At 43.9% G+C, this 22,519-nt stretch overlaps 9 protein-coding genes across 9 annotated transcripts; all 9 read right to left on the bottom strand.

Moving 5' to 3' along the window:
- Window positions 1–846: 846 nt before the first annotated feature.
- On the bottom strand, window positions 847–1,257 carry LOC140546851 (histone H3). The gene has a single exon (XM_072670271.1). The coding sequence runs from the start codon at window positions 1,255–1,257 to the stop codon at window positions 847–849; it is 411 nt and encodes a 136-aa protein (XP_072526372.1).
- Window positions 1,258–1,899: 642 nt separating this feature from the next.
- LOC140547172 (uncharacterized) lies at window positions 1,900–16,396 on the bottom strand. Its single transcript, XM_072670760.1, has 2 exons — window positions 16,014–16,396; window positions 1,900–2,317 (listed from the first exon to the last, which is right to left on the bottom strand). The coding sequence occupies exons 1-2, from the start codon at window positions 16,394–16,396 to the stop codon at window positions 1,900–1,902; spliced, it is 801 nt and encodes a 266-aa protein (XP_072526861.1).
- Window positions 2,865–3,488, bottom strand: LOC140546962 (histone H1-like). The gene has a single exon (XM_072670442.1). The coding sequence runs from the start codon at window positions 3,486–3,488 to the stop codon at window positions 2,865–2,867; it is 624 nt and encodes a 207-aa protein (XP_072526543.1).
- Window positions 6,175–6,549, bottom strand: LOC140546737 (histone H2B). Its single transcript, XM_072670125.1, has one exon. The coding sequence runs from the start codon at window positions 6,547–6,549 to the stop codon at window positions 6,175–6,177; it is 375 nt and encodes a 124-aa protein (XP_072526226.1).
- On the bottom strand, window positions 7,367–7,678 carry LOC140546925 (histone H4). Its single transcript, XM_072670393.1, has one exon. The coding sequence runs from the start codon at window positions 7,676–7,678 to the stop codon at window positions 7,367–7,369; it is 312 nt and encodes a 103-aa protein (XP_072526494.1).
- Window positions 14,956–15,366, bottom strand: LOC140546852 (histone H3). Its single transcript, XM_072670272.1, has one exon. The coding sequence runs from the start codon at window positions 15,364–15,366 to the stop codon at window positions 14,956–14,958; it is 411 nt and encodes a 136-aa protein (XP_072526373.1).
- Window positions 16,397–16,971: 575 nt separating the features above from the next.
- Window positions 16,972–17,595, bottom strand: LOC140546963 (histone H1-like). Its single transcript, XM_072670443.1, has one exon. It carries the CDS (start codon window positions 17,593–17,595, stop codon window positions 16,972–16,974), a length of 624 nt encoding a protein of 207 aa, XP_072526544.1.
- Window positions 17,596–20,276: 2,681 nt separating this feature from the next.
- On the bottom strand, window positions 20,277–20,651 carry LOC140546739 (histone H2B). Its single transcript, XM_072670128.1, has one exon. The coding sequence runs from the start codon at window positions 20,649–20,651 to the stop codon at window positions 20,277–20,279; it is 375 nt and encodes a 124-aa protein (XP_072526229.1).
- An 817-nt stretch (window positions 20,652–21,468) lies between these two features.
- Window positions 21,469–21,780, bottom strand: LOC140546926 (histone H4). Its single transcript, XM_072670395.1, has one exon. The coding sequence runs from the start codon at window positions 21,778–21,780 to the stop codon at window positions 21,469–21,471; it is 312 nt and encodes a 103-aa protein (XP_072526496.1).
- Between the last annotated feature and the right edge of the window lie 739 nt (window positions 21,781–22,519).

The following is a 22,519-nucleotide window of genomic DNA, read 5'->3' as shown; positions in this document are numbered from 1 at the left end:
TGACGGGAAACATGAATTTTATAGAGTTAACATATAGAGTAAACATATAATTTTTTAGAGTTAGACATGCCTTGTTCTGGTAGAGGTATTGAAAGAGATTAAAAACAAACAAACAAACAAACATTCCTCTCCGGACTATACACTTACCTCCTTTACTGCTGCCCTGGTCTCGCTTACTCTCTATGCAATCAAACTCATGTTGCATATGTATGAAACGTAAGTACCCCAAATCAAGCTCTCATTATATGAATATACACATACATTACTCTCTGAAACTGTGCTTGCAGTTGTATAGTTTCACCACGCGGTGGGATCTACGCTCCATCCATGACTAATGCCGTATGTAATAGGCCAAAACCGGCCTAAACACTACATAGTGTAAAGTGTAGTGTTCTACTGAAGCGGCAGTGGCTTCTACTTTCTGCTGGGGTGAATGAACAGTTTCCAAACTATTAAATATGTATAAACATATTGATAGGAATTAAAAGAAAAGTATTCATATGTATTAAAACACGTTAAAAATGGCGATTTTGATGTGAAATATATATATATATATATATATATATATATATATATATATATATATATATATATATATATATATATATATATTTATATATACACATACAGAAGTTGCTTTTTTCCCTAATCTTCACAACCACTGTCTCACGGCTGGTTTCGCTCGCTCAATCCTATGGAATTTAGAAGCGCGCGCGTCATAATAGCCTTACATTATATAAACGCAACACCGAGGTGAGGCGGACATTTGCTGTTTCGGCGCGGACACGGGTAGGTGGCTCTTAAAAGAGCCGTTGGGTATTTCAGGTAAACGTCGAAGCGCTCTGTTTAAGCGCGCTCTCCGCGAATACGGCGGGCCAGCTGGATGTCTTTAGGCATGATGGTGACTCTCTTGGCGTGGATAGCGCACAGATTAGTATCTTCAAACAGACCCACCAAGTACGCCTCGCTAGCCTCCTGCAGGGCCATGACGGCGGAGCTCTGGAAGCGGAGATCAGTCTTGAAGTCCTGAGCGATCTCACGCACTAGGCGCTGGAAGGGCAGCTTACGGATCAGCAGCTCAGTAGACTTCTGGTAGCGGCGGATCTCCCTCAGAGCCACGGTGCCGGGCCTGTAACGGTGAGGCTTTTTCACGCCGCCGGTGGCTGGGGCACTCTTGCGAGCAGCCTTGGTGGCGAGCTGCTTCCTCGGGGCCTTGCCACCGGTGGACTTACGGGCGGTCTGCTTGGTTCTTGCCATCGCGTTGAACTCTACTCCTCTCGGGGAAAAGAAAGAGAATGAGTTCTCGCTCGCTTCACATGGCTTTTAAGCTTTCAAGCCGCTTGCCGCTCATTGGGCGTCTTGAAGTTGTCCGTTTCCCATTGGGCGGCCGGCAATGCGTCGGTGACACTATTGGGCGTCTTCTTTTCAAACCTAAAAGCAAAGCGGCGGGCTCCTGTAATACAAAACAACAAAGAAAAAAAAATATATAATAAGAAGAAAAATAATAGGATCAAACTAATCAACATTTGTAAACTAATATACATTACTGCGAACATTACACACAAACATATATATGTGTGTGTCTAATATATATACATATATATATATATATGAAGGGTGTATACATACACATATGCATGAGGTGTTGGTCTCAGTACGTGAAATATATGAAAAAAATATATCAGCAATTATCTACTCTAGTAACACGAGAGAAAAATAGAAAAAAAGGACGGCGGTGTGTTTATATAATAAATCGGTTCATAAAGCTATTATTTTTATGCAGTTGGAAATCACGTGAAGAATATGTAGTGTTTGTAAAGGAGCAGCACTTTTCTTAGAAAAAATGGGTGGCTCTTAAAAGAGCCTTTGTGTATAGATAAATCAACGGAGAGCGCCAATTTACTTTGTCTTCACAGTCTTCTCGGTCTTCTTGGGCAGCAGTACAGCCTGAATGTTGGGCAGCACACCACCTTGGGCGATAGTGACTCCTCCGAGCAGTTTGTTCAGCTCCTCGTCGTTACGAACAGCCAGCTGCAGGTGACGGGGGATGATACGGGTCTTCTTGTTGTCGCGGGCGGCGTTGCCAGCCAACTCGAGAATCTCAGCGGTGAGATACTCCAGGACGGCGGCCAAGTAGACGGGAGCGCCGGCGCCGACCCGCTCAGCGTAGTTGCCTTTACGCAGAAGCCTGTGCACACGGCCAACTGGGAACTGCAGTCCGGCGCGGGACGAACGGGTCTTAGCCTTGGCCCTAGCTTTACCACCGGTTTTGCCTCTTCCACTCATGATTCGCGTCAGTCGTGTTCGTCCAACAAAGCTGAAATAATGCACGCCGGCCAACGAGCGCCGTTGATATAGCAAAAACGCCTACGTTCCTATTGGCTAAAAGCTACGCGCACCAACAGCCAATCGCATTTCCGCCGTCAGACTCTAGCGTCCTCCCACCTCTGCTCGCTTTCCTACCCGACCCCCTCCTCCTCTCGTGCTGTGTCTGTGTGAGCGAGAGAGAGAAAGAAAGGAAGGAAGAAAGAAAACGGGTTAAAGAAAGAAACATTTACCCCCACTCGTGCACCGTGTTTCGTTTCCCTTTCCAGCTCAAATGTAACACGTTCGACCAAACAGTGGTCATAGAAGGAAAGACCAAACCAAACCCCAAAGAATATTTATCATATATAATTATTGTTTGGGGTAACTAATGAGAGATATTTTTGTGTTGTTGTTGTTGTTTTGTTTTTTTTTAACAATCATTTCATTGTGCAGTAACAAGGGGGGGAAAGCTGCTTTCTATGAAACTGTGGGTGGCTCTTAAAAGAGCCGTTGAAGAGAGAAATAAGTCATGAAGGTAAACGGCGTAACTGTTTACTTTACTTCTTCTTAGGGGCAGCCTTTTTCGCCTTCGCCGCTTTGGGCTTAGCTGCTTTAGGCTTGACCGTTTTGGCTTTCTTTGGGCTCTTGGTCGCCTTTTTGGGAGCCGCCGGCTTCTTGGCCTTCTTGGGGCTCTTCGCTGCCTTCTTAGCGGCCGCGACGGGCTTCTTGGCCTTCTTGGGGGATTTCTTAGCCGCAGTGGGTTTCTTGGCTGCTACCTTCTTGGGCTTCTTGGCCGCGGCTGGTTTCTTGGCGGCCGGCTTCTTAGCTTTAGGTGCCGGTTTCTTGGCGGCCGGCTTCTTCTTTGCCTCGGCCTGCTTCTTGTTAAGCTTGAAAGAGCCCGACGCGCCGGTGCCTTTGGTCTGCACCAGAGTGCCCTTGGTGACGAGGCTCTTGACGGCGAGCTTAACGCGTGAGTTGTTCTTCTCGACGTCGTAGCCGCCGGCAGCCAGGGCTTTCTTCAGGGCGGCGAGAGACACGCCGCTCCTCTCCTTGGAAGCCGAGACGGCCTTGACGATGAGCTCGCCCACGCTGGGGCCGGCTTTCTTGGGGCGGGCGGCGGCCTTCTTCTTGGGGGCCTTGGCGGGCGCCGAGGCGGCTGGGGCTGGAGCGACTTCTGCCATTGTTCTGCTTTGCTGAGAGCGCGAGTGAGCACAAACTGCTGCAGCGTTCTGTAGAACCTCCCGCTGCAGCGAGGGGGCCGGCCCTTAAAAGCCACATGAGAACGTTGTAGACTCAACTCGCTCGATGCCGCAAAGCCGTGTGGCAGCGACAGTCTCGCACTTGTGTTTTCTCTCGGCGTTTGTCGAGCGAAATATGGGCGAAAGCTCAACTTGGCGAGCGTAGAAATGCTCTCTCGTCTCCGAGAGGCTCCACCGTGTGTTGAGAAGACGGGAAGGGCAGCGTAACGACGCCGCGTTTAATACGGCGCTCACCGAAGCGTGCCACGCTACCGGCGTACCGAACGGGCGGCGGCGCATTTGGCGTGCTAATCTGTGGAAAACGGCGACAAAAGGTGCCACGAACTGGGCGAGTGTTATCCGGTGCGTTGGAGGAGAGCCTCGGCGAGAGCGTGCTGGGCATCCGAGACGTGGGTGCGTTGTTTTGCTCGTCGTGCGGGGCGACCTTGAGGAGTGTGTAAAGCACAGTGTTGCCGTGTGTGCGCAGTATGAACGGAACGGCTCTCCATAGGTCCCCTAATACGCACTCGCACCTTCATTTCCTTCATCACCTCAACACACCCAATATACCATAGCCAAAAATCTCATACTAACCCTAACACAAAATAACTGCATCCACCCCCCCACCCTAAAACGCAAAAACAAAATCTTAAAAAAAAGACAAACCTTATTCTAAAAATCACATGAAATAATCATGCCCTTTTTCAAACCCTAATACAAAATAACTGCACCTTCACGCTATCCCCAATACAAAATAAACCCAAGCTCATTTAAACCCTAAAACCCCATTCTCATTTTAACCCTAATAGAAAATAACCATTTTCTCTCTCCAACCCTAAATGAAATAACCCCATCCTTCTTCCAACCATTATACAAAATAACTCCATCCTCATTCGAACCCCTCACATGAAACAACTGCAATCTCATTCTTGTCCTAAAACAAATTAACCCCATCCCTCCCTCTATCTCAATAAGCAACACACCAAACTTTTGCTTTCATTTAACCCATTCCATGCAGTCATGACCATTCTACTTAGATGTGCATTCCTCAGTAGGCCAAGGGCATGTGTATCCAAAACATCAGGCTGATGGCTTATGTTGAAACTGTTTTACTTTTACTGAATCTTCCTTTGTATCCTAAGGCAAAGGCCTAAGCTCACGTTCACTTTAACTCAATCCACCTTCATCATAAACCTGAGGCCTTTGACCGCCATACTATTTTATTTACTCTACCCTCGTCCTTTTGCCTTGCTTCAACCCTCTACATCAAAAGTCTAGCTCTGAACCTATTCTTGCTCGCTCGAATCTCAACATTAACCTAAGGCTTCAACCAAATTCATCTTTTTGTGACCCAACCAAATAGTCCTAATACAAAATAACTCTGTCCTCCCTCTTAACCTAGTACAACATAACCTTAACATCATTCTAACAATGAAACAAAATAACCCCATCCGCCTTCTAACCCCAAAATAAAATAACCCATTTTCATTCATACTCTAATACAAACCCCACCACCTTCTCTCTCCAACCCTAAAATGAAATAACCCCATCCTTCATCCAACCATTATACAAAATCACTCCATCCTCATTCGAACCCCTCACATGAAACAACTGCAATTTCATTCTTGTCCTAAAACAAATTAACCCCATCCTTCCCTCTATCTCAATAAGCAACACACCAAACTTTTGCTTTCATTTAACCCATTCCATGCAGTCATGACCATTCTACTTAGATGTGCAGTCCTCAGTAGGCCGAGGCCATGTGTATCCATGTGTATCCAAAACATCAGGCTGATGGCTTATGTTGAAACTGACTTTCACTGAACCTTCCTTTGTATCCTAAGGCAAAGGCCTAAGCTCACGGTCACTTTAACTCAATCCACCTTCATCATAAACCTGAGGCCTCCTTACAAAGCCACTGTTACTCACTCTTCCTAGATCACATCTGCACTAAACACACTTTCACCACCATACTTTTTTACTTACGCTACCTCAATTTAATTATTCTACCCTCGTCCTTTTGCCTTACTTCGACCCTCTACATCAAAAGCCTTGCTCTGAACCTACTTTTGCTCACTCAAATCCCACCATAAACCTAAGGCTTTAACTAACTTCACCCTTCTGTGACCCAACAAAAAAGGCTTGTGGGGAGCCTAACCGTATGCCTGGTTATATATACTAGACAGCTTTCATTACAAAGATCGGGTGTGTAATTCTAGGGTTTAAGTCAACCCTAGTATGGTTTCCTGCCTCACTCTTCCCCACCTGTAAGGCTGATCTCCTCTGGACTGGTCTTTCACAGGTGATGTGCAGCTTCATTTATCCCACTTAGCACTACAAGCCCACTCCATACAGTTAGTATGGCACAGTATTTTAGTTTGCTGCTCTGTCCCTGAATCCTAGTACACTATACCAATTAAATGCAAACAAACAATTAAGTAAGTTGATTTACATACATCAATAAGTATGTAACAATAAAGGCACTCTCAAATAATAATAATAATAATAATAATAATAATAATAATTAGTATTATAACTTACTTGGTTCTTGAATAAAACTGCTCTTTGGAAGAAACCGTGGGTGGCTCTTAAAAGAGCCGTTGGGTTTGGATTATGCCGCTATCACTATTTACTTGGAGCTCGTGTACTTGGTGACGGCCTTTGTGCCCTCTGACACGGCGTGCTTAGCCAACTCACCGGGAAGGAGCAGACGCACAGCGGTCTGGATCTCCCTAGAGGTGATAGTAGAACGTTTGTTGTAGTGAGCCAAACGAGAAGACTCACCGGCGATGCGCTCGAAGATGTCGTTCACGAACGAGTTCATGATGCCCATCGCTTTAGAGGAGATTCCAGTGTCAGGGTGGACCTGCTTCAGCACCTTGTACACGTAGATGGCATAGCTCTCCTTCCTGGACTTTCTGCGCTTCTTGCCTCCTTTCCCGGCCGTCTTGGTCACGGCTTTCTTGGATCCCTTCTTGGGCGCGGACTTAGCTGGCTCAGGCATACTGCTCCTCGTCGAGTAAGACTGAAGAATGAGGGGGAGGCGATAAGCTTCCACATTATTTAGACTCTAGCATTTTAATTAGACGAGGTACCGCCTCCAGAATGCCGTCAAACGACCATTGGACAACAAATTGTCCGCTCTCTTCTTGCCAACCCCCCACCCTTCATTCCCCTCCCCTCCCCTCCCTCCCCTCCCCTCCCTATTCTCCTCTTCCCTTCCCCCTCCCCTGAGCAGCATTCTCTTTGTTCGCCTACCCGCGCATTTTTACCCACCGTGCAGACGGCACATTATTTTTCGCCACATCGGCGTTGACGGCGATATTCTGAATTTATTCAAACGTTTAATCAACGCATACGGGGGAAATTGAAAACTATATGTATTCTTCATATATATAAAATTAGCTTCTTAACCGGGAGATTCATAACCACCATCATTGACTATATTGAAACAAACAAACAAATATGATTCTTGCAACATTCTTCCCGCGCATTCTTAATCTACAGGGCTGTTTTTCTGTTTTTCGGCACAGCGGCGTTGACGGCGATTTTTTTTCTATCAGGATTTATTAAGACATATAGTTCGGATTTAACCAACGCACACGGGGGGCAAAATGGAAAACAATACATATATACAGACATATCTATTATATGTATATATACACATGTATTCTTCCGGTATATTACATTTTAATACAGAGTATGCGGGAGATCGACTGCCTTATTTGATAACAAACTAAGAATAGAAACAGGCTCTTTTGCTGGATTTGTGGGTGGCTCTTAAAAGAGCCGTTGTGTTTAGAGCTGTTCAGGCCGAGCGTTTAACCTCCGAATCCGTACAGAGTGCGTCCCTGGCGCTTCAGGGCGTACACCACATCCATAGCGGTGACGGTCTTTCTTTTGGCATGCTCAGTGTACGTGACTGCGTCCCTGATCACGTTTTCCAGGAACACTTTGAGCACACCGCGGGTCTCTTCGTAGATCAGACCGGAGATACGCTTGACGCCACCACGACGAGCCAGACGGCGAATAGCCGGCTTTGTGATACCCTGGATGTTATCGCGAAGCACTTTACGATGACGCTTGGCGCCTCCTTTCCCAAGGCCTTTCCCGCCCTTGCCTCTGCCTGACATCCTCGCTGCTTCTTTTCCCAGTCGACGAGAAGAGAATCTATGAAGCTGGGGAGCCAGAGACACGCATGTTATACTCCTCTATAGGACCTAAATGAAAGCAAGGGAACCGAGCGACGTCACAGTACATTAGCTCCGCCTCATACTCTGTACGTGAGCAGAACGCTTGTTTTGCTGTACAGCGTCTCAAACATGCCTAGACCACTCAAAGATTGCACATAAAGCCACTGAGTGGGTAGCCATACAAAATACAGTATATTAATATTAATTCGGAATTAAATATTAATTCCGTACCCTCTGGATGTACTCATGTTCAAAATTCAAAAAAGTGCTCTTTTTGGATTTCATGTGGATTTCATTAACATGTGGTGTACATGGGGGGGGGGGACAATCAATAGTCAAAGTCAAGCAATAATAGCATCACTTCTCAATGCATTTGCAGCATGTCTTCCTTCTACTGCTTGTAGTTTCACAGTCTGGCCACACAATGGCATCCAGACTCCAAGTGTTCTAAAAAGGAATAAACTAATAATAGTAATAATAATAACTTAGCACACTTTGGATCATGCATAACCTTCACTCTGAATACTTTAACTCATCATGATTTAGCTTCGAAACCTACAGCCTAGCTCCAGACCTGCTTGACCTTATAATTAAAAAGTAAGCTAAACTATAATTAGGAGCTAAAATCACTTCTGAAATAGCTTGGTCTTATGGCGAAATCTTAAAATAAATAAATAAATAGCTGAATGAATTAATAAAATTCAGTGACCTAGGCTTAAGATGAACTTACAGTGACTCAAAGTAGGCTCATACACAGCCTCTGACTCCTTTTCACGAAATTTGAAGTGCATAGGGGCCATGTGACCTTTGTAAATAAACATTTATGCACCGTTTTCTTAGAAAGATTACACACTTGACATTATTATTGTTATTATTGTAGTAATTGATTGTGTGTTGTACAATCCTAAACCGCACTCCAGTACTCTCTAGTGCACTAGGTGAGTATAGAAGCCGTTTTTTCGTGACATCGTGCACTCCACAGGGAGTAGTGAGCTGCTTGGGAATTGTTTTTTTTTTTGTTTCTTGTTTTTTCTCTCGGTTGACCGATGTCGTTTCGGCAACTAGCTAACGAAAATAATCTTTTGTAAACAAAACACTAGCTAGCAAGCTACACAGGCTGCCCAGCTCTGAAAACCAGAAGATACGCTGTTGGTAGCCGGGTTTAAGCACGACTGTTTCTCCCTCACTTGCTCCAAATAACAATATAGAGAACTACGCACGTGTCCGTAATATCGTTATTTCTGTGATTAATTTTAAGACACCTAGCCATCATGCTACTCTCCAAGGTGGCTTCTCGGTTTCAACCACGACAGTAAACGTATAAATGTTGCTATATACACCGTTTCATAATAAAACTTGACTGACTCGAGCGAGTGTGTATTTATCTGACAGGTATTTACACTCGCTGGCGTATGTTATTGTTTGTACCATCCGAGTTAGCTAGCATGCTAATCGCTTTGTTAGCTCATGTGTGGACCTGAAAAAGCAAGTTAACTCAAATCACTCAACAGCCACCAATCACGGCTGTATTGCGTACTTTTATGCTACAACTCTGCATGTGGTACTGCACTGTGGTCAACAAATAATGACCCCTCATAATTAGGCTCATATTTGCGCTTTACTATTTATGCTGGCCGCGTTAGCCACGCTGCAAATCGCTAAGCTGGCTCCAAGCTATGTACAACTCCACACATAGATCCAGCAACGGCAGTTCTACATCAATTTGCTGTGACTGGGTGTACAACTTTAGGCTCTCGGCAAAATCGAGTTATCGGATATCATTATCTACTTCATTTTTGGCAAGTTAGCAAACGTTATCGTGCTAACAACGACACACCGGAGCTAACCAGGGTCCAGTAGTGTAAGGACTAAAAAAAAAATGACGTTTCACATGTATGAACATTAAAAGTAGCTAACATATGTCTTAACACGACAAATACCTCGGTCAGCCCTCTGATGGCTGTCGCCATGTGCGCCTCGGTCTCGTATACAACAAAGTCACACTACATCACGCCATTCTAACGTGCGCAGCGTTTATTACACACACACACACACGACAAAATTAGTCCTTCCTCAATGCACCTGAATATAAATCACATAAATGGCTATTTAGTACTAGGGTTACGACCTTGCAAGCATAAAACAAGCACCCACGAAGATCAGCCCACTACTGTACACCATGGCACACGGTTTACTTTTTACTGTGACTGGACGTGCAGTTATCGGATTTCATCATTAGATGAAGATATATATATAGAGATATATAGATAGATAGATAGATAGATAGATAGATAGATAGATAGATAGATAGATAATCAATAATACGTCATCTATCGAACTTGTAGTTAGGCATCATGGGAATTGTAGTCCTTGATCTTGACACTACAGGATAAAGACACATCGTGTCATTGACACATTGACATAAAGACGTTTAAAGAAACACACAAACCAGTACAGGGTTTGTATTTTCTGTCAGAATGAATGAGTATGCATAAAGCAAGCCATATATATGTCTACAAATGCATGTCTCTCTCTCTCTCTCTCTCTCTCTCTCTCTCTCTCTCTCTCTCTCTCTCTCTCTCTCTCTTTCTCTCTCTCTCTCTCTCACACACACACAAACCACCACTGAAATATTTTTGCACATAAAGTAAATTGAGGCCAACTTAAACTAAACCCACACCATTTGGATTCCTCAGGTTTCCACTATACATATTCTAATAACAGCCATATTGGTTAGCAGTTAGTGGAAGAGAAAGGAAGGAAAGAAATTGTGGAAAGCAAAGTATGTTGCAGTTAGTGGATGATAAAGCCTTAGACATATGTTGCATTTAGTGGATGATAAAGAAATTGTGGTGATATAAAGTGTAAAGCTCATGATGAAGTCAGGGTGAGTGGAAGCAGTTTGGCTTGACCTACCCTTTAGGATTCTGATGGAGTTTCAGGGCTAAGCTTTAAGACTGTGGTCGTAGTACGTGAATGGAGCGTGGATGCCATCTGGTGGTCAAAATGTAAATCTGCAAAATATAAATAGATATATATATATTTTTTTGGTCCACAGAGACATTTAAAGAAGCAAAATCAGAAAGAGGAGAAAGAGTTAAATTTGAGAAGCACAAAAAAGCTAATTCACAAGTGAGTACGGCTGGCTTTTGATACACCTTTGTTAGCACTTTTGTGTTAATTTGTTACTTACCTATGCCTTGAAGAAAGTCTCTGACCTTGCAGGTTAAATGATTTTTTGCGCTGATGGTGCATCCGCTTTCCAATTTTTAGCTTTGCCCCACTTGCCTCCAGCTCTTCAGCCAGGTCTTGATAGCAGAGCGGTGTTCTTTATTGATTTATGATTATTATGTTGACCTCAATATAAGCTGATGCATACATACATACACATAACCATACAACATAGAATTTAAGGGCTCTAAGGGGAGGAGAACAAAGGTCCTACATAGAACTGCACTACTCTACAGTTTGTCTCTTAGTGAGCGAATTGTTGGCTTTTTACCTAACTGATAATAAAGTGCCTTAAATAAAGAGTGCTTCTATCAAGCATTCTTTAACTAAAGACATTTTATCAAGATCTGTAAGGAGATAATACAGTATTGAATATTTTGTTTTCTTCTGTCCTACTTTATCATTAGCATATTGTTAAAACCCAAACAAAATTACGGTGCCCTAAATTAAGTTTTCATTTCATTGCCTGGTAGCATGACAACTGGTTATCATGCTGGCTACTAAAATGCCCAAAAGTTCCTTGGTAGAACTTAGTAGACTTACTGGAGTTCACAACCATCTGTCATATGTAAAAGCTGTAACATTCACACACATACACGTATACATCTATGTTTTTAGCGTTTGCATTTGCGAGTTTGACCACACGATTGCATCCACGCTCCATCCATGACATATATCCACGATCCCAAAACAACGGTGACGTTTGCAATAGGGCACTTCCTAAATCCCTTACACTGTATACACTACACAGAAGTGCACTTCTCTAGTCAAGTCTTTTAGGCTTCTGATGGAGTTTCAAGGCTAGGCCTCAAGACTGTGGTCATAGTACGTAAATGGAGCGTGGATGCCATCGTGTGGTCAAAATGTAAAACAATTAATCTTGCAATTTTTAATTTATTTATTTATTTATTTATTTATTTATTGTCCACGGAGACAATTAAAGAAGCAAAATCAGAAAGAGGAGAAAGAGTTACATTTAAATAGCAGAGAAGCTAACTTACAAGGGAGGAGGCAGTACGGTCGGCTGTTGATAAACTTTTGTTAGCACTTTTGTATTCATTTGTTACTTACCTATGCCTTGAAGAAAGTCTCTGACCTAAACCATGCAGGTTAATTATATATATATATATATATATATATATATATATATATATATTTTTTTTTATTTTTTTTTTTTTGCACCAATTTGAGGGTGCGTATGCTTTTCCATATTTTAGCTTTGCTCCACTGGCCTCCAGCTCCTCGGTCAGGTCTTGATAGCAGATGAGTCAATTTTATTTGGCAAGGTTTTGGTCAGAGACCATCTTTAGTTAGGCATCATGGGAATTGTAGTCGTTGATCTAATACACTACAAGTTAAAGATATAGTGTCCACAGAGACATTTAAAGTAAGAAAGATCAAACACAAATCGAAAAAATGGTATATTATTGCATACAAGGGAAAAGCTCCTAATGAGGCCAACTAAAACTACATGTTTACCCCTTGGATTTCTCAGGCTCGCTTTACATCTTCTAATAAAAGTCATGTTAGATTAGATAAACACAGAGGGAGTTAATGTTGCTTTTATCATATGTTGCAGTTAGTGGATGATAAAGAAATATGGAAAGACATTGTGGTAAGCAAAGTAAGTGTAGAGCTCATGATGAAGTCAGGGTGAGTGGAAGCAGTTTGGCTAGACCTACCCCTTAGGCTTCTGATGGAGTTTCAGGGCTAAGCTTTAAGTCTGTGGTCGTAGTACGTGAATGGAGCGTGGATGCCATCTGGTGGTCAAAATGTAAATCTGCAAAATATAAAACAATTCATCTTTTTGATTTTTTCTTTTTTGGTCCATGCAGACATTTAAAGAAGCAAAATCAGAAAGAGGAGAAAGAGTTAGAAGCTAACTCACAAGGGAGCAAGTCAGTACGGTCAGCTGTTGATAAACTTTTGTTAGCACTTTTGTATTCATTTGTTACTTACCTATGCCTTGAAGAAAGTCTCTGACCGAAACCTTGCAGGGTGCGTATGCTTTTCCATATTTTAGCTTTGCTTCACTGGCCTCCAGCTCCTCAGTCAGGTCTTGATAGCAGATGAGCGTTTTTCTTTATTGATTTATGATTATTATGGGAACCTCAATATAAACTGATACACAGAGTTTAAGGGCTCTAAAGAGAAGGAAACAAAGGTCCTACATAGAAGTGCACTACTCTACAATTTGTCTCAAAGGCTTCTAGCAGTGAGTGAATTGGTGGCTTTTTACCTAACTGCATGCTGTTTGGTTGTCATGATGGCTAATACAGTGCCTTCCTTAAAGACTGCTTCTTTCAAGCATTCTTCAAAACCTTTCCTTCTGTCCGACTTTATCGTTAGCATATTGTTAAAATGAAACCCAAGCCCAAACGAAAATCATCCCAAAAGACATGTAATTACTTTTTAGATTTATTGGTGCAGTTAACAATCATATTTAATGTGTATAAAATTGCCCTAAATTAAGTTTCCATTTCATTGCCTGGCAGCATGAGAACTGGTAACCATGCTGGCTTCTAAAATGCCCTGAACTGAAGTATGCTTCAATAGAAACATTTTTAAAAATGTACTTTAAAAAACACTAACCAAAATAACACCGCAATACAAATGACTTAGTAGACGTATTGGAGTTCACAACCATCTATCAAATGAAAAAGCTGTAACATTCACACACATTCACGAATAAATCTACGTAGTTAACGTTTGCATTTGCCTTGTTTGACCACACGATGGCATCCACGCTCCATCCATGACATATATGCCCATGATCCCAAAACAACGGTGGTCGTTTGCAATGAGCACTTCCAAAAGCCCTTCTATTCACCACACAGAAGAGCACTACTGTACTCAAGGCTCAAAGGCTTCTACTCTCTATTACATAACCGGGTGCATCCTAGGCAGGACAAACACTTTACCCCTGCCAGTATTTATTCACTATTTCTTTTCCCTAGGCTTCTCTAATGATCATTTTACATGTTCTGGGAAGGTTCATTTAATTTGCTCCATACTTCAAGGGTTATACTTCCAGACAAGCTAGACTGTACTAAATAAGGTAATTTTTGAAGTATAGCACAAAACAATACTGACTCAACATTCATTTAATTTTGGCGAGTTTTCCCGCTGATCTGGGTTAATTTTACAAACAATGTGACGGGAAACATGAATTTTATAGAGTTAACATATAGAGTAAACATATAATTTTTTAGAGTTAGACATGCCTTGTTCTGGTAGAGGTATTGAAAGAGATTAAAAACAAACAAACAAACAAACATTCCTCTCCGGACTATACACTTACCTCCTTTACTGCTGCCCTGGTCTCGCTTACTCTCTATGCAATCAAACTCATGTTGCATATGTATGAAACGTAAGTACCCCAAATCAAGCTCTCATTATATGAATATACACATACATTACTCTCTGAAACTGTGCTTGCAGTTGTATAGTTTCACCACGCGGTGGGATCTACGCTCCATCCATGACTAATGCCGTATGTAATAGGCCAAAACCGGCCTAAACACTACATAGTGTAAAGTGTAGTGTTCTACTGAAGCGGCAGTGGCTTCTACTTTCTGCTGGGGTGAATGAACAGTTTCCAAACTATTAAATATGTATAAACATATTGATAGGAATTAAAAGAAAAGTATTCATATGTATTAAAACACGTTAAAAATGGCGATTTTGATGTGAAATATATATATATATATATATATATATATATATATATATATATATATATATATTTATATTTATATATACACATACAGAAGTTGCTTTTTTCCCTAATCTTCACAACCACTGTCTCACGGCTGGTTTCGCTCGCTCAATCCTATGGAATTTAGAAGCGCGCGCGTCATAATAGCCTTACATTATATAAACGCAACACCGAGGTGAGGCGGACATTTGCTGTTTCGGCGCGGACACGGGTAGGTGGCTCTTAAAAGAGCCGTTGGGTATTTCAGGTAAACGTCGAAGCGCTCTGTTTAAGCGCGCTCTCCGCGAATACGGCGGGCCAGCTGGATGTCTTTAGGCATGATGGTGACTCTCTTGGCGTGGATAGCGCACAGATTAGTATCTTCAAACAGACCCACCAAGTACGCCTCGCTAGCCTCCTGCAGGGCCATGACGGCGGAGCTCTGGAAGCGGAGATCAGTCTTGAAGTCCTGAGCGATCTCACGCACTAGGCGCTGGAAGGGCAGCTTACGGATCAGCAGCTCAGTAGACTTCTGGTAGCGGCGGATCTCCCTCAGAGCCACGGTGCCGGGCCTGTAACGGTGAGGCTTTTTCACGCCGCCGGTGGCTGGGGCACTCTTGCGAGCAGCCTTGGTGGCGAGCTGCTTCCTCGGGGCCTTGCCACCGGTGGACTTACGGGCGGTCTGCTTGGTTCTTGCCATCGCGTTGAACTCTACTCCTCTCGGGGAAAAGAAAGAGAATGAGTTCTCGCTCGCTTCACATGGCTTTTAAGCTTTCAAGCCGCTTGCCGCTCATTGGGCGTCTTGAAGTTGTCCGTTTCCCATTGGGCGGCCGGCAATGCGTCGGTGACACTATTGGGCGTCTTCTTTTCAAACCTAAAAGCAAAGCGGCGGGCTCCTGTAATACAAAACAACAAAGAAAAAAAAATATATAATAAGAAGAAAAATAATAGGATCAAACTAATCAACATTTGTAAACTAATATACATTACTGCGAACATTACACACAAACATATATATGTGTGTGTCTAATATATATACATATATATATATATATGAAGGGTGTATACATACACATATGCATGAGGTGTTGGTCTCAGTACGTGAAATATATGAAAAAAATATATCAGCAATTATCTACTCTAGTAACACGAGAGAAAAATAGAAAAAAAGGACGGCGGTGTGTTTATATAATAAATCGGTTCATAAAGCTATTATTTTTATGCAGTTGGAAATCACGTGAAGAATATGTAGTGTTTGTAAAGGAGCAGCACTTTTCTTAGAAAAAAATGGGTGGCTCTTAAAAGAGCCTTTGTGTATGGATAAATCAACGGAGAGCGCCAATTTACTTTGTCTTCACAGTCTTCTCGGTCTTCTTGGGCAGCAGTACAGCCTGAATGTTGGGCAGCACACCACCTTGGGCGATAGTGACTCCTCCGAGCAGTTTGTTCAGCTCCTCGTCGTTACGAACAGCCAGCTGCAGGTGACGGGGGATGATACGGGTCTTCTTGTTGTCGCGGGCGGCGTTGCCAGCCAACTCGAGAATCTCAGCGGTGAGATACTCCAGGACGGCGGCCAAGTAGACGGGAGCGCCGGCGCCGACCCGCTCAGCGTAGTTGCCTTTACGCAGAAGCCTGTGCACACGGCCAACTGGGAACTGCAGTCCGGCGCGGGACGAACGGGTCTTAGCCTTGGCCCTAGCTTTACCACCGGTTTTGCCTCTTCCACTCATGATTCGCGTCAGTCGTGTTCGTCCAACAAAGCTGAAATAATGCACGCCGGCCAACGAGCGCCGTTGATATAGCAAAAACGCCTACGTTCCTATTGGCTAAAAGCTACGCGCACCAACAGCCAATCGCATTTCCGCCGTCAGACTCTAGCGTCCTCCCACCTCTGCTCGCTTTCCTACCCGACCCCCTCCTCCTCTCGTGCTGTGTCTGTGTGAGCGAGAGAGAGAAAGAAAGGAAGGAAGAAAGAAAACGGGTTAAAGAAAGAAACATTTACCCCCACTCGTGCACCGTGTTTCGTTTCCCTTTCCAGCTCAAATGTAACACGTTCGACCAAACAGTGGTCATAGAAGGAAAGACCAAACCAAACCCCAAAGAATATTTATCATATATAATTATTGTTTGGGGTAACTAATGAGAGATATTTTTGTGTTGTTGTTGTTTTTTTTTTTTTTAACAATCATTTCATTGTGCAGTAACAAGGGGGGGAAAGCTGCTTTCTATGAAACTGTGGGTGGCTCTTAAAAGAGCCGTTGAAGAGAGAAATAAGTCATGAAGGTAAACGGCGTAACTGTTTACTTTACTTCTTCTTAGGGGCAGCCTTTTTCGCCTTCGCCGCTTTAGGCTTAGCTGCTTTAGGCTTGACCGTTTTGGCTTTCTTTGGGCTCTTGGTCGCCTTTTTGGGAGCCGCCGGCTTCTTGGCCTTCTTGGGGCTCTTCGCTGCCTTCTTAGCGGCCGCGACGGGCTTCTTGGCCTTCTTGGGGGATTTCTTAGCCGCAGTGGGTTTCTTGGCTGCTACCTTCTTGGGCTTCTTGGCCGCGGCTGGTTTCTTGGCGGCCGGCTTCTTAGCTTTAGGTGCCGGTTTCTTGGCGGCCGGCTTCTTCTTTGCCTCGGCCTGCTTCTTGTTAAGCTTGAAAGAGCCCGACGCGCCGGTGCCTTTGGTCTGCACCAGAGTGCCCTTGGTGACGAGGCTCTTGACGGCGAGCTTAACGCGTGAGTTGTTCTTCTCGACGTCGTAGCCGCCGGCAGCCAGGGCTTTCTTCAGGGCGGCGAGAGACACGCCGCTCCTCTCCTTGGAAGCCGAGACGGCCTTGACGATGAGCTCGCCCACGCTGGGGCCGGCTTTCTTGGGGCGGGCGGCGGCCTTCTTCTTGGGGGCCTTGGCGGGCGCCGAGGCGGCTGGGGCTGGAGCGACTTCTGCCATTGTTCTGCTTTGCTGAGAGCGCGAGTGAGCACAAACTGCTGCAGCGTTCTGTAGAACCTCCCGCTGCAGCGAGGGGGCCGGCCCTTAAAAGCCACATGAGAACGTTGTAGACTCAACTCGCTCGATGCCGCAAAGCCGTGTGGCAGCGACAGTCTCGCACTTGTGTTTTCTCTCGGCGTTTGTCGAGCGAAATATGGGCGAAAGCTCAACTTGGCGAGCGTAGAAATGCTCTCTCGTCTCCGAGAGGCTCCACCGTGTGTTGAGAAGACGGGAAGGGCAGCGTAACGACGCCGCGTTTAATACGGCGCTCACCGAAGCGTGCCACGCTACCGGCGTACCGAACGGGCGGCGGCGCATTTGGCGTGCTAATCTGTGGAAAACGGCGACAAAAGGTGCCACGAACTGGGCGAGTGTTATCCGGTGCGTTGGAGGAGAGCCTCGGCGAGAGCGTGCTGGGCATCCGAGACGTGGGTGCGTTGTTTTGCTCGTCGTGCGGGGCGACCTTGAGGAGTGTGTAAAGCACAGTGTTGCCGTGTGTGCGCAGTATGAACGGAACGGCTCTCCATAGGTCCCCTAATACGCACTCGCACCTTCATTTCCTTCATCACCTCAACACACCCAATATACCATAGCCAAAAATCTCATACTAACCCTAACACAAAATAACTGCATCCACCCCCCCACCCTAAAACGCAAAAACAAAATCTTAAAAAAAAGACAAACCTTATTCTAAAAATCACATGAAATAATCATGCCCTTTTTCAAACCCTAATACAAAATAACTGCACCTTCACGCTATCCCCAATACAAAATAAACCCAAGCTCATTTAAACCCTAAAACCCCATTCTCATTTTAACCCTAATAGAAAATAACCATTTTCTCTCTCCAACCCTAAATGAAATAACCCCATCCTTCTTCCAACCATTATACAAAATAACTCCATCCTCATTCGAACCCCTCACATGAAACAACTGCAATCTCATTCTTGTCCTAAAACAAATTAACCCCATCCCTCCCTCTATCTCAATAAGCAACACACCAAACTTTTGCTTTCATTTAACCCATTCCATGCAGTCATGACCATTCTACTTAGATGTGCATTCCTCAGTAGGCCAAGGGCATGTGTATCCAAAACATCAGGCTGATGGCTTATGTTGAAACTGTTTTACTTTTACTGAATCTTCCTTTGTATCCTAAGGCAAAGGCCTAAGCTCACGTTCACTTTAACTCAATCCACCTTCATCATAAACCTGAGGCCTTTGACCGCCATACTATTTTATTTACTCTACCCTCGTCCTTTTGCCTTGCTTCAACCCTCTACATCAAAAGTCTAGCTCTGAACCTATTCTTGCTCGCTCGAATCTCAACATTAACCTAAGGCTTCAACCAAATTCATCTTTTTGTGACCCAACCAAATAGTCCTAATACAAAATAACTCTGTCCTCCCTCTTAACCTAGTACAACATAACCTTAACATCATTCTAACAATGAAACAAAATAACCCCATCCGCCTTCTAACCCCAAAATAAAATAACCCATTTTCATTCATACTCTAATACAAACCCCACCACCTTCTCTCTCCAACCCTAAAATGAAATAACCCCATCCTTCATCCAACCATTATACAAAATCACTCCATCCTCATTCGAACCCCTCACATGAAACAACTGCAATTTCATTCTTGTCCTAAAACAAATTAACCCCATCCTTCCCTCTATCTCAATAAGCAACACACCAAACTTTTGCTTTCATTTAACCCATTCCATGCAGTCATGACCATTCTACTTAGATGTGCAGTCCTCAGTAGGCCGAGGCCATGTGTATCCATGTGTATCCAAAACATCAGGCTGATGGCTTATGTTGAAACTGACTTTCACTGAACCTTCCTTTGTATCCTAAGGCAAAGGCCTAAGCTCACGGTCACTTTAACTCAATCCACCTTCATCATAAACCTGAGGCCTCCTTACAAAGCCACTGTTACTCACTCTTCCTAGATCACATCTGCACTAAACACACTTTCACCACCATACTTTTTTACTTACGCTACCTCAATTTAATTATTCTACCCTCGTCCTTTTGCCTTACTTCGACCCTCTACATCAAAAGCCTTGCTCTGAACCTACTTTTGCTCACTCAAATCCCACCATAAACCTAAGGCTTTAACTAACTTCACCCTTCTGTGACCCAACAAAAAAGGCTTGTGGGGAGCCTAACCGTATGCCTGGTTATATATACTAGACAGCTTTCATTACAAAGATCGGGTGTGTAATTCTAGGGTTTAAGTCAACCCTAGTATGGTTTCCTGCCTCACTCTTCCCCACCTGTAAGGCTGATCTCCTCTGGACTGGTCTTTCACAGGTGATGTGCAGCTTCATTTATCCCACTTAGCACTACAAGCCCACTCCATACAGTTAGTATGGCACAGTATTTTAGTTTGCTGCTCTGTCCCTGAATCCTAGTACACTATACCAATTAAATGCAAACAAACAATTAAGTAAGTTGATTTACATACATCAATAAGTATGTAACAATAAAGGCACTCTCTAATAAATAATAATAATAATAATAATAATAATTAGTATTATAACTTACTTGGTTCTTGAATAAAACTGCTCTTTGGAAGAAACCGTGGGTGGCTCTTAAAAGAGCCGTTGGGTTTGGATTATGCCGCTATCACTATTTACTTGGAGCTCGTGTACTTGGTGACGGCCTTTGTGCCCTCTGACACGGCGTGCTTAGCCAACTCACCGGGAAGGAGCAGACGCACAGCGGTCTGGATCTCCCTAGAGGTGATAGTAGAACGTTTGTTGTAGTGAGCCAAACGAGAAGACTCACCGGCGATGCGCTCGAAGATGTCGTTCACGAACGAGTTCATGATGCCCATCGCTTTAGAGGAGATTCCAGTGTCAGGGTGGACCTGCTTCAGCACCTTGTACACGTAGATGGCATAGCTCTCCTTCCTGGACTTTCTGCGCTTCTTGCCTCCTTTCCCGGCCGTCTTGGTCACGGCTTTCTTGGATCCCTTCTTGGGCGCGGACTTAGCTGGCTCAGGCATACTGCTCCTCGTCGAGTAAGACTGAAGAATGAGGGGGAGGCGATAAGCTCCCACATTATTTAGACTCTAGCATTTTAATTAGACGAGGTACCGCCTCCAGAATGCCGTCAAACGACCATTGGACAACAAATTGTCCGCTCTCTTCTTGCCAACCCCCCACCCTTCATTCCCCTCCCCTCCCCTCCCTCCCCTCCCCTCCCTATTCTCCTCTTCCCTTCCCCCTCCCCTGAGCAGCATTCTCTTTGTTCGCCTACCCGCGCATTTTTACCCACCGTGCAGACGGCACATTATTTTTCGCCACATCGGCGTTGACGGCGATATTCTGAATTTATTCAAACGTTTAATCAACGCATACGGGGGAAATTGAAAACTATATGTATTCTTCATATATATAAAATTAGCTTCTTAACCGGGAGATTCATAACCACCATCATTGACTATATTGAAACAAACAAACAAATATGATTCTTGCAACATTCTTCCCGCGCATTCTTAATCTACAGGGCTGTTTTTCTGTTTTTCGGCACAGCGGCGTTGACGGCGATTTTTTTTCTATCAGGATTTATTAAGACATATAGTTCGGATTTAACCAACGCACACGGGGGGCAAAATGGAAAACAATACATATATACAGACATATCTATTATATGTATATATACACATGTATTCTTCCGGTATATTACATTTTAATACAGAGTATGCGGGAGATCGACTGCCTTATTTGATAACAAACTAAGAATAGAAACAGGCTCTTTTGCTGGATTTGTGGGTGGCTCTTAAAAGAGCCGTTGTGTTTAGAGCTGTTCAGGCCGAGCGTTTAACCTCCGAATCCGTACAGAGTGCGTCCCTGGCGCTTCAGGGCGTACACCACATCCATAGCGGTGACGGTCTTTCTTTTGGCATGCTCAGTGTACGTGACTGCGTCCCTGATCACGTTTTCCAGGAACACTTTGAGCACACCGCGGGTCTCTTCGTAGATCAGACCGGAGATACGCTTGACGCCACCACGACGAGCCAGACGGCGAATAGCCGGCTTTGTGATACCCTGGATGTTATCGCGAAGCACTTTACGATGACGCTTGGCGCCTCCTTTCCCAAGGCCTTTGCCGCCCTTGCCTCTGCCTGACATCCTCGCTGCTTCTTTTCCCAGTCGACGAGAAGAGAATCTATGAAGCTGGGGAGCCAGAGACACGCATGTTATACTCCTCTATAGGACCTAAATGAAAGCAAGGGAACCGAGCGACGTCACAGTACATTAGCTCCGCCTCATACTCTGTACGTGAGCAGAACGCTTGTTTTGCTGTACAGCGTCTCAAACATGCCTAGACCACTCAAAGATTGCACATAAAGCCACTGAGTGGGTAGCCATACAAAATACAGTATATTAATATTAATTCGGAATTAAATATTAATTCCGTACCCTCTGGATGTACTCATGTTCAAAATTCAAAAAAGTGCTCTTTTTGGATTTCATGTGGATTTCATTAACATGTGGTGTACATGGGGGGGGGGGACAATCAATAGTCAAAGTCAAGCAATAATAGCATCACTTCTCAATGCATTTGCAGCATGTCTTCCTTCTACTGCTTGTAGTTTCACAGTCTGGCCACACAATGGCATCCAGACTCCAAGTGTTCTAAAAAGGAATAAACTAATAATAGTAATAATAATAACGCAGCACACTTTGGATCATGCATAACCTTCACTCTGAATACTTTAACTCATCATGATTTAGCTTCGAAACCTACAGCCTAGCTCCAGACCTGCTTGACCTTATAATTAAAAAGTAAGCTAAACTATAATTAGGAGCTAAAATCACTTCTGAAATAGCTTGGTCTTATGGCGAAATCTTAAAATAAATAAATAAA

This window comes from Salminus brasiliensis, chromosome 24, assembly GCF_030463535.1.
Source record: "Salminus brasiliensis chromosome 24, fSalBra1.hap2, whole genome shotgun sequence".
In the NCBI taxonomy this organism is placed as follows: Eukaryota; Metazoa; Chordata; class Actinopteri; order Characiformes; family Bryconidae; genus Salminus; species Salminus brasiliensis.
The sequence above is the reverse complement of the archived record's forward strand: the minus strand, read 5'-3'. Positions and strand labels throughout refer to the sequence as shown.